Source organism: Ruditapes philippinarum, unplaced genomic scaffold (assembly GCF_026571515.1).
Source record: "Ruditapes philippinarum isolate M1 unplaced genomic scaffold, ASM2657151v2 ctg502_1_1_1_1, whole genome shotgun sequence".
NCBI classification, from domain to species: Eukaryota; Metazoa; Mollusca; class Bivalvia; order Venerida; family Veneridae; genus Ruditapes; species Ruditapes philippinarum.
Window position 1 is genome coordinate 377,542 of NW_026852806.1, and position 12,599 is coordinate 390,140.

Consider the following 12,599-nt stretch of genomic DNA (forward strand, 5'->3'; position numbering starts at 1 on the left):
GTGTCTTGGGCCGAGATCTGTAAATGTCGCTTTGCCTTGTTGATGTTTTTCTCATTTTTCATGGAAATAATTGTGAAGATAGTAATACTCGTGCTAGGATGCGTGGACCGTAAGTTGCACTTTTCAGTACCGTCTATGAACAAGTTATTCTTTATTATACACAACACAATATTTGATACGTTGTGTGCAAAATTTCACTTGAAATATTTGGAAATGTGGAAACAAATATAAGCCAACGTTAGTATTTTACACTATTTCAATATAGGGCTTTGACGCCATCTTTTATTTCTAAGCTACTCATCGGACATAGGCAAAAGGAATATTCAATCTGAAAAATACTGACACACATATAAAACTTGCTGTTGGCTGACATAGACCATTTTCATGACATAATAACCCATAACTGGTTCAATGACTTTTGGAGTTCATTACAAGGTGAAAGATGGGTGTTGATTAAAAGTAAAAAAAGTTTATGACATAAAATTTTTTTAAACCGATGAGTTCACAGATCACTGGCTGGTAAATATTAACTTGCATTCAGAAGCACTATAATAAGGTTACTTATATGTATTTTTATCGATAAGACTGTATTAATGCCTTTGAAAATGTTAAAAGAAAAACACTCCACTTTCAGCTTTATGAATAATATGACCAGATATTTCCTTAATTTTTTTTTAAAGTTCAATGATAACGATTTAACATTTACATGTTTAAGTATGTTAATTTCTTATATGCTTATGAATGAAATATTGGGAAATTGATAAATATAAATTAAATAAAATGCGTATTTTCATTTTCCGTATTTTCATTGTAAAAAATTATTTTTCACTGCAGTGAAACATATTTTTCGTATTTTCACTGTTGTCTTGCCGGACTTCTTAACATTTCTTCTAAATTCTTCCAGTACACAAAATTTACAGGAAATTTTTTCAAATTGTATTGTCAAAATAAAAAGAAAATGTATATTATAAACAAAAAATTCAAGTTTTTTCTATAAATACAGGACATATTTTCATCTTCATGTGGTATGAAAACTATTATACTTCATTCGTGGCTACGCCACACATGAAACTGTATTTATTTTCATACCACTCGATGAAAATTAATCATGTATTTAGAGAATAAACCCGAATATCCTGTATATATAGCTAGCCATACTGTATTATATTTATATAGAATGAATGCAAAAAACAACACACTACAGTGTTGGAGCAGTACCTCTAAACGCTTGCAGAAATCATGACCACATAATAGAAAAAAATATCGTATTTTCCGTCTTTTCTTAGTTTTCATTCATTTTCGTATACACATCGGTATGAAAAGATGAATTAGACGTCTAAAGGTGCATTTCGGCGGGAAAAGGCGAGATTCTAGCATTTAATTATTCAGGCGCCTTAGCATTTAATTATTCAGGCGCCATGTCCGGTATATGACAGCCCGAACAGGGAATTAAATGTGGTGCACCAACACATTTTAAGTCTCGCTCAATAAAATAGACATTGAGATGATGATGATGATGATCAGGGGTCTAGATGTACTGATAATGCTAAAAGCATTTAACTGTAAAATGCTTGTTTGGTATGGTAAGGTCTTGTAGAAAAGAAGCCCAAAGGGTCTTTAAGACTTTGGCTTTCTTTTTTCGGCTTTTTATTCAAAACTATTCAAATATGGTTATCTATTATGGAAAATAAAATTATAATAATTATAGCCATAGAAGCCTATTTATAAAATGGGGAAAATCATTTTTTTGACGTGGAACAAACTAATTACATGTATGCATGATCATCATAAGACATAAAGGTACACGGTTGATTCTTTAATGTGTTAAAATGTATATTTTTTCACTTCGAAGCAAGTCATTCCCTTTTTATACTTAAAGGGGCCTCCGTGGGTAGGCGACTTCATATTATATACTTGCCTCTTAATGCTGTGGATTCGAAACCCTCCAAGGACTTTAGATTCTTTCATCTGATGAAGCTATCCCGTTAGCTAGGTCGAGTGTTCTACTCAGGTGCTTGCCAGTTTCTGAAACAACCCACGAAGGGTCCTTTGAGGTTCTCCTCCACCAGTCAGACCACGTGAAATTAACACTGTTGGCGTGACGAACAAACCAACTTGAATTGATGCATTTCAATAGGATGATTATGGGGTAATCAACGGTGTGTTCCTAATCAGTTAAACTTTGTCTTTATATATTCGGAACACCTTGTTGATTACATTAATCATCTCAGAGACAAAGAGAACTGAAAGAATTTCACCTATCTGACTACTATGTATTTCTTCTGTATACAATGGGTAAATATGAAATCATTGAAAATACGTATCAGAAAATTAAATGAATTTGTACAATATTGGGAAAAAAATCGTCAACTGTTTATCATCAATTTACGATTTTTTAGAAGCATGTAATGCGTATTTTTACTTTTATATCTTATAATTTATACCAGGAATGTCGACTTAATTGCAGTATGAATACATCTGCGGAAAGTTCTAAATTCAAAATTTCGCCATTGTTTTTGTCTACATGTTGAATTCTGTTTAAGCCGGTGAATAGGGGATATGTACGGTTGCTTTCGATTGAACATGCTCAATCAAACTGAGTCAGAAGTATTGTCGGTGTGGTATTAAATTTTGACCTGTCACAAATAGAAGCAAGACAAAACGATACGATATTAGTCAAAATGTCGCCACGCATTGTCGAGTGTCGCTTCGCATTGTCGAGTGTCGCTTCGCATTGTCGAGTGTCGCTTCGTATTGTCGTGTGTTGCTTCGCATTGTCGGGTGTCGCAGTGTAAAAGTCAGAAAAAGATCGCGACATTTTATAAAATATCGCTTCGTGTTATCGTGTGTCGTATCGCATTGTCAAGCGCCGTATCGCTTTGTCGCGCGTCATGGTCCGTTTTTCTGCTCACCCCGATACTCGACAACTCGCGGATATAATAGTTGCCCGCGACATTTTGATCCCCCGCCGAAAAGGCGGCGGGGGATATAGAAATAGTCTCCGTCCGTCCGTCCGACCTTCGTCCTTCCGTCCGTCCGCCCGCACTCACAGGACAGTAATTATGTGGCTAGTGGGACAATAGGTAACTGTTCTTTCTCTTTGATGTCATTCATTCCGTAATGCTTTTATGTGGCTATTTTCTTTTGTGTGGCTAAAAAGAACAATAGAGAGAACAATAGAGTAGCCACATTATTACTCTCCTGTTAGAACTTCCGTCCTTCCGTCCGACATTTTTGTCCGGAGCATATCTCTAAAAGTATTTGAGTTATCAACTTGAAACTTCATAGGTGGATAGACCTCATTGAGGAGGAGTGCAGTGCACAAGAATGATAACTCTACCCTGCATAATTTTTGAGTTATTGCCCTTTGTTATTTTTCAAAATTGATTTTTGTCCAGAGCATAACTCCAAAAGCCTATGAGATATCAACATGAAACTTCATAGGTGCATATATCTCACTCAGGAGGTGTGCAGTGCACAAGAATGATAACTCTACCTTTCATAATTTTTGAGTTATTGCCCTTTGTTATTTTTCATACCTAATTTTTCACCCGAGTGGAGCATAACTCAAAAGTGTTTGAGATGTCAACATGAAATGTCATAGGTGGATAGATTTTATTGAAGAGGAATGCTGTGCACAAGAATGATAACTCTTCCTTGTACAATTTTTGAGTTATTGCCCTTTGTTCTTTTTCATACTATTTTGTCCGGAGCTTATCTCAAAAAATATTTGAGGTATCAACTTGAAACTTCATAGGTGGATGGATCTCATTGAGGAAGAGTGCAGTGCACAAGAACGATAACTCTATCCTGCATAATTGTTTAGTTATTGCCCTTTTTTATTTTTCAAAATTAATTTTTGTCCAGAGCATAACTCAAAAGGCCTTTGAGATATCATTATTAAACTTCAAAGGTGCATAGATCTCACTCAGGAGGTGTGCAGTGCACAAGAATGATAACTCTTCCTTTTATAATTTTTGAGTTATTGCCCTTTGTTATTTTTCATACTTAATTTTTCAATTCAATTTTTTTTTCTCAAAAAGTATTTGAGGTATCAACTTGAAACTTCATAGGTGGATAGATTTTACTGAGGAGGGATGCAGCACACAAGAATGATAACCTACCCTGCATTATTTTTCAGTTATTGCCCTTTGTTATTTTCAGCCATCAGTATTCACATAGGTTTCAAATCTGTAATCACTATAGCCATCAGTTTTCATTACCAAAAGACCTCTTAAAATGGAATTATTCTGCTCTACTACATATACATTCTTCCAATGAGCAAACACATTCGGCGGGGGATGGCCATGTTGACATGGCTCTTGTTTAAACTGATGTTTAAAATTTCTTGCGGGTTTGTAATGGATACTACAGGCCACTATAATATCCAAAATTTAGCGGAAACGTCTTGATGATTTAATTTCTTTAAAAGAGTACTGAAAATTGTAAAGGGTTTCACAATCTCGAGAGCCTTACTGTACATTGGGCTGATTATTTCATTCTTTATTTTAATGTGTGTATAAGCATGATTTTAGAATATATTCTTTTTTTATAGGGCGAAACGGTGGAAGAGTCTTTGTCTGATACTAAAGTCTAAAAGCCTAAAATATAAAATCTGAAATCTTACATACATATATGGGTCACTTAACAACAGTGACACAGAGGTGACATGTGTATGTTTTTATTTATTATATCTCGTGAGTCGTGGGCACCAGTTACTTAGTCGTGCGCACGAGAAAATGAAATGGTGTGCACGAGAATATATGCTGTGCGCACGAGTTTCTAAGATGCGCACGAGATAATTAAGTAGTAGGCATAATACTTTGTCGTGCGTACGAGTTACTAAGTCGTGCGCACAAGATAATCAAGTGATGCGCACGAGATATTATGCCATGCTGACAAGATAACTAAGTCGTGCACACGAAATAATTAAGTGGTGCGCACGAGTTACTAAATGGTGCGAACGAGTTACTAAGTCGTGCGCACGAGATAATTAAATGGTAGACACGAGATACTTTGTCGTCCGTACGAGTTATTAGGTGGTGCGCACGAAACAATTAAGAGGTGCGTACGAGATATAATGCCGTGCGCACAAGATTATCCTGTGATTATTTTGATTCGGACGTACGTATTAGTGGCCTGTTAAACCTTTTCTGTACAATAACTTGAGAAGGAATAATCTCTGGTTTATTTATTTTATTTGTAAGGCACATTGCCTACGGCCAGTAGATGACCTTTATAAAAGCTTGAGGTCATAAGGCCAAAGTTCAAGATAACCATGACACTTCATGTAAAATCCTTGTTTAATAAAAAACTTGAGAAAGAATAAGTCATGGTTTATATCACCTGGTATAGGCATTGAACCTAATCAGTAGCCGACACTTAATGATTCTGAGATAAGTGTGACAAAAATCAGGGTCACAAAGATGCTTAATGTAATACCATTGTCCAATCCTTGACATAATAGCCAGTAGGAAACCATATTGATTTCGGAGGCATTAGGTCAAAGGTCAAAACCACAGTGACACATGTAAAATAGTTACCGAGTCATAACTCGAGAATAATAAGTCATTGTTTATGTTACTTGGTAGGAATATTGCTCATAACAAGTAGATTTCCAATCCTGACTTTCAGATTATATGGTCAAAGGTCAATGTCACAGTGAAACTTATTAAGCATAATGTGTATGTATGCCACTGTGACAGGCAGGTGAAGTAGGGACATCATTGCCCTATGGCACATTTCTAGTTAACAATGAAAATTCATAAATATGTATATATAGTGTAACCTTATTGGTTAATTATGTTGTGCGCATGACTTAGTTATCTCGTTCGCATCACGAAGTAAATCGTGCGCACGGCTTTATTTTATCGTGCGCTAGACTTAGTAACTCGTGCACGCCACATAATTTTCCCATGCGCAAGACTTAGTAACCATTTGCGAACGACATAGTATTTCTTTTTTTTTCTGAAATACACTCAGAAATTGAAATTCGCAATTTATTGAGATTTTAACTCGATTTGACTAAAAACGTTTAAACTCTTGTCGATCATTTTACAAAAGAAAATGATTATTTTGGACAAAACGGAGTGAGCGAATGATCTGAAAATTTTGCACACAAGTTATTGATTCAGACCTATATATAATGGCATAAAACTTTGGAAAGAAAATTTAGGCCCTTCTTGTAAATTAGAGCGTCATTCGCAAAGAAAAATAATTCAGAAACATAGTTTAAAGTAACAACAACTTTGGTTAATATATATTTTATTTTCTGTATATAGTAAGGAGAGAGAATGAACTACAATAATGTATTTTAGTGTTATCAATAGTGAGAAAGTTATTAGATATAACATTTATTTTTTTTTATAAATTTAACTATAATTTACATAACAAGAAATTTATAAACTTGTATTATAAGAACTAATGCTAAATATAGAAAATAAAACGAAAAATAAACAAACAAATATGTACGTCTGCCCGCTCAATAGGGTATGAAAGCATTAAATCTGTAATCTAGGGTTCATTTGGTATCACCCTTGCAGCAAACCAGCATTTTTGTGACAATTGATCTCGAACATACAGTCTATGGTTGTCTATTGCCGCTGACTCAGAAATCGTCCTTCATTACATTACTGTTTAGTAATCCAAGGAAGCTGGTAAGAGTTAATGTTAAAGACATGTCCATAAATATGTTGATATCGGTGTAAAACCAACCACATACGTATACATGTATAACGTTCTACTGATACATGTATATGAAAAGTCGTATTTTCGATGACAGGCTGGTACAGATCAATGCAATTTGTATTTGTTTGTTTTATATGCTACTTAGCCTTTAAGGATAACAAAAATAAGTCATTACACGTTTCATATCCTCATCGTTCAACCCGTCAATGTTTACACTCTCACAAAGACTGTAACAAATATCAGACCAATCAGCCAAATTCCAGCACCATTCAAGCAAAGATTTATTTTTCAAGACATCCAAATCCGATGTAAGGGTTTCAATAAAATTGTGATTTCCTTTGGAAGAATAAATACTTTCGCCCATGAAAATAGTTTGTAAGACTTGAGTATATTTGATTTTTTCCTTGTGGATATTGAATATGTCCTGATCGATGACAATAAGGTCGGCTTCCATTCCCTCTGACAAAAACCCAACCCTATCTTCCTGTCTCATGGCAAAAGCTGGATTTACAGTATACATTTCAATAGCTTCCTTTATGGTCACAGATTGATCGCCTCTTCTTGCAGCGTGTTGCACTCCGACGAATGGATTCAGGGTGCTAACATCCCAGTCGCTGCTAAATGTTGTTTTAGCACCAGTTTTAAGAACATCTTTAACAGGGATAGAAAACTTATCTTTTGTTTCCCCTACATACTGAGCAAGATGCTGATGTTCTGAGGGAAGTGTGAAGTCTCCAGCAACTTGAAAATCAGCAATTACATCTAGTTTCACAAATCTTGATATATCGGTTGGATCTACAATTTCTAAATGTGTTAATCTATGCCTCGGCTTTCTCACTTTAAGATACTGTTTAGCTTCCTCAATAGCGTCAAGTGCATCTTTAATGCCACGATCACCTATCGCATGAATGTGAAAATCGAACCCTTCGTTCTCGTTACCTAATTCTTGAAGTTCTTTAAGGTATGTTGTCAAACGATTTTTATCAAAATAGTTCATTCCAATGTTCTCTTTGCTTATAATGGGCAAAGACAGATTGACAAGATAGTTTTTCTCCATAGCTGCGGTTGTACTCTCCACAATGCCATCCATATAAACTTTAATTTGGGTTTTCCTTAGTGAACATTCGTTGTTTGGCGACGGATTCCAGTAAAGACTTTTTAAGTTACTGATTTGATCTGCGTCATTTGCATTAGGATACGCCCAAAGACCTAGTACAGTCCTAGTAGTAAGATATTCATTTTTGCACGCATCCTCATACGAATAATCATGTCCCAACTTCCAATAAACCCTTGCGTCGCAAAATGAAGTAATACCATAGGACTTTAGTTCTTCCATTGAATTAAACAATCCTTCATTATTCAATTGGCAAATGAGTTGATTATTGTTCCCCTTACATGGATCCATAGCAAGCGCAAATATTTCGATTGCCGCATTTTCAAACAGAATACCATTGGGTTTATTGCTGTCTGGCTCCCTCATAATTACTCCACCAGGCTTCTCGGGTGTTTCGCTTGTAATTTTTGCCATTTCTAAAGCCTTTGAATTGACCCATGCAGAGTGCGACGTTTCCTCAAGCATTGCGGCTGGTCGGTCTTTTATAAACTTGTCCAATAAAAGCTTTGGAGATTCACCTTTTTTGACATATTCTAATAACGATGTGACGGAATGTCCAGCACCAAGAACCCAATCTGTTCCAATAACCGTCTTATCTTTGCATTCGTTTAACGCGTTTGTAACCTTTTGATCATCTGGTGGTGTAAGGTTTGGCAGTATACATGCTCCTGCTACTGGTGACATGGCCTCTAAAGGATGCATGTGAACATCATGGAAGCCTGGGAAGACCACACCACCACCCAAATCGTAAACTTGACTATTCCAAGGTATAATGTATTTCCTTGCTTCATCGTTTGAGCCGACATACTTTATCTTTTCATTATAGACAACAATTGCTTCTTTTGGATTCAAATGCCAGTCTGTACCATCCACAGTGTATACAACACCGTTTAGCATTATTATAGATGAGATCACCTCTGTCAAAGGATCATTTTGTCGAGAGTATGTTTCCTTTTCACAATCCTCGTTCATCAACAAGCATTTTAAAATCCTGGTAAGATCAAACTTTCTTCTTGAATCTTTTAAACTACGACATTCTGAAAATGAAATTATAGTTACAAAGAGAAACAGGAACGACAGTTTTATCGTGAGCTTCATCTTCCCCTTTGTGTCTGTTTATCTAAAATGAAGCAATGTATCTATTGACGCTTTATAAATACGATCCGTCATACCACGTGATAAAGTCATAAACTCGATCCGTTCAGGTTGTATAAGTTTATATACGGGTGTTTGATTTCTATCTATATGTAGGACGTAAGTGCAATACAAAGAAATGAATTCAAAACATTTTGTTTTAGTAAATACGAGTATATAATTATAATGTATTTTTTTATCGAGATTGTGGCTTTAAACAATTTTTTCCGTTCACTACAAGTAATTATTTATGCAAGATAATTGCTGTCAAAATTACATTATGCATTCAAACATTGTGAATTGTAGAGTAGACCTATATATGCCCGCAACTTAATAAAATTTAAAATGGTTATGTCATTCTGTATTCTAAGTTTTTTTTTATTTCATGGATAAGTGTGCGGTTTTCCCACTCGCTGTATTATTTATATTTACATCATGATTTCTTCTCACTGCTTATGAATAGATCATGCTGTAAAAATGCTCATTCTTTGCTCATGTTGAAATATTTAATGGAGTATTTAATATACAAGTAAAATAGAACGATATGGCGTAGATCCGGATAATAAGATAGATAGAAACAACGACTACATTTGCATCAGATTTCTACATTTTATGTATTTTTCTTGACAATAATTAAAATGCAAAATACCTGTTTTAGCTCACCTTGCACAAAGTGCAGGTGAGCTTTTAGGATGGCCAACCAAATGGCGTCCGTCGTCTGTCGTCCGTCCACATTTTAAATATTCTAAGGACATCTTCTATGATACCGCAAGGCCAATGTTAATGAAACTTGGCAGGAATACTCTTTGTATGAAGCTCTATCAAGATTGTTCAAAGAATTCCATTTCATGCAGAACTCTGGTTGCCATGGCAACCGAAAGAAAAATCTTTAAATATCTTCTTTTAAAGAACCGTAAGAGCTAGAGCTTAGATATTTGGCATGAAACATCTTCTAATGAGTGTCTACCAAGTTTGTTCAAATAAAAGCCCTAGGGTCAAAATTGGCCCGGGCCCAGGGGGTCATTGATTTTCCCTATATGCATATAGTAAAAACTTAAAAAATCTTCTTTTAAAGAACCCAAAGAGCTAGAGCTAAGATATTTGGCATGAAACATCTTCTAGTGAGTGTCTACCAAGTTTGTTCAAATAAAAGCCCTGGGGTCAAAATTGGCCCCGCCCCGGGGGGTCATTGATTTTCCCTATATGCATATAGTAAAAACTTAAAAAATCTTCTATTAAAGAACTGTAAGAGCTAGAGCTTAGATATTTGACATGAAACATCTTCTAGTGAATGTCTACCAAGTTTGTTCAATTAAAAGCCCTGGGGTCAAAATTGGCCCTGTCCCAGGGGGTCATAGATTTTCCCTATATGCATATAGTAAAAACTTAAAAAAATCTTCTTTTAAAGAACCCAAAGAGCTAGAGCTAAGATATTTAGCATGAAACATCTTCTAATGAGTGTCTACCAAGTTTGTTCAAATAAAAGCCCTGGGGTCAAAATTGGCCCCGCCCCAGGGGGTCATTGATTTTCCCTATATGCATATAGTAAAAACTTAAAAAATCTTCTTTTAAAGAACTCAAAGAGCTAGAGCTAAGATATTTAGCATGAAACATGTTCTAATGGGTGTCTACCAAGTATGTTCAAATAAAAGCCCTGGGTTCAAAACTGGCCCGCCCCGGGGGTCATTGATTTTCCTTATATGTGTATAGCAAAAACTTAAAAATCTTCTTTGAAAAAAACCCAAATAGCTTGAGTTTAGATATTATACATGAAACATTTTTAAGTAAATATCTACAAACTTTGTTCAAATAAAAGCCCAGGGGTCAAAACTGGCCCTGCCCCAGGGGTGTCATTGTTTTTAACTATATGTGTATAGTAAAAACTTAAAAAATCTTCTTTTAAAAACCCCAATGAGCTAGAACTTAGATGTTTAGCATGAAACATCTTCTTATGGGTGTCTACCAAGTCTGTTCAAATAAAAGCCCTTGGGTAAAAATTTGCCCGGGGGGGGGGGGGCTATATACAGGTGAGCGACCTCAGGGCCATCATGGCCCTCTTGTTCCTTTACTGCTAGAATGTGGAAAAATATTACAGAATATTTTGTGACTTAGTGTCTGAGGGTTTTTATTTCAAAATAGCGGTAATAAAGAATAGCAAATGACAATGGTTATTTTGAACGGGAAACTAGATCTAAATATTCTTTGGCTGTTTATACGAATTATATTAAATTTCTTTTGATTTTTGAAAGGAAGACTCTAATTAAGCCTCTCCCCCCCCCTCTTTTCCGATACTTGTCATATATTTAGTTTAAACAATATTTTATTAATAATCCACACATTTACATAATAAATTACATAAAATAAAATTTACGGATTGAGTAGGAAGCTTGTAAAGCTTTTTTGAAAACTCTCTCCGTAATCAGTATTTAACAAATTTCAAATAAATGGTAACAAAATATAAATATCTAAACTAAACTATACATATCATATCGACTTGTTCTTGATTTCTTACTATACATACTATGTTTATGTCAAGTATTCATGAACTAAATTTAAGATACATTGCTGTTAGATTAGAGGTATAAGCACGAGTATGAATTCATTTTTAAAGGGATATATTGCTTAGTTTAGTGATTGGTTAATTAAACTAATATGTTGAGAGATTTAATTATTAAAACATGTACATTGGAGGAGAAGTAATAATAGAAGAGAAAAAGAGATAAGGAACAAGAGAAAGAAAGAAAGTCACATAAAAGTCATATATTTGGTTTAAGAATGCTGAAAATTATCACCTTTTTATTGATAAGAAATCCAGTTTTGGTTGATTTTAAGATTGTTAAGTTAGATATTTGTTTTTTGAAAAAATAATATTTTAATAGTCGACTTTCTCGAAAGTAACGAAATGAAAACCCAACAATAACATCAATCAGCCGGGATAATTCTGTACCATGGCGTAATACGGTAATGATAATGATAAAAATACTTTCAAATGTATATAAACTCATTTCATTTGTCTTTGAAATGAAATAAATTTGTGAAGTATTTACTTTGTACGTAATATACAATTTTAATTCATCTAAAAGTACAAGTCATCTTTTTTATACACAGGCAAAATAAAGTCTTTAATGTGCGCCATCAACTATTCTTTTAACATATTTCTAGAGCAAAACTATTCGGTGTAGTACTTCAGTTCTTCATATACTAGACTACGAGATGTATTTGCATTGTTTTCAACATTTATGTTAATTAGAGCTGTCATTGATTCAGTGAAAAGCATATCAACGATATATCGATATCAAGTGACTAAAATCAACGATACACCGATATATCGATAATATCCTATACTCACTTGTCTGTCATTCACTTTCATACCTGTTTCAATGATTTCAGCCAAAAACATGTTCTGTACAGTGTCTTGTCCACTGCTTGATTTTTTCCAGACAATATTTTTTGTCACCATTGCTATGAAATAATTCCACTATATAACAAAAGCATAACATTAGATATAAATAACTGTTTCTGCATATATTTTGGGTGAATTGTATAATTTCTAGACATTTAATATATAAGTCAAAAGTATCGATTTTTTAAAATGTGTATCGATTATTGATCGACAAAAAAATATCAACGATACATCGATATTGTCGATATCGATGACAGCTCT

The 12,599-nt window shown here is 34.5% G+C and overlaps 1 protein-coding gene across 1 annotated transcript; it reads right to left on the reverse strand.

The window, feature by feature from the left end:
• Positions 1–6,835: 6,835 nt before the first annotated feature.
• On the reverse strand, positions 6,836–8,899 carry LOC132724703 (putative amidohydrolase YtcJ). The gene has a single exon (XM_060709634.1). The coding sequence runs from the start codon at positions 8,897–8,899 to the stop codon at positions 6,836–6,838; it is 2,064 nt and encodes a 687-aa protein (XP_060565617.1).
• Between the last annotated feature and the right edge of the window lie 3,700 nt (positions 8,900–12,599).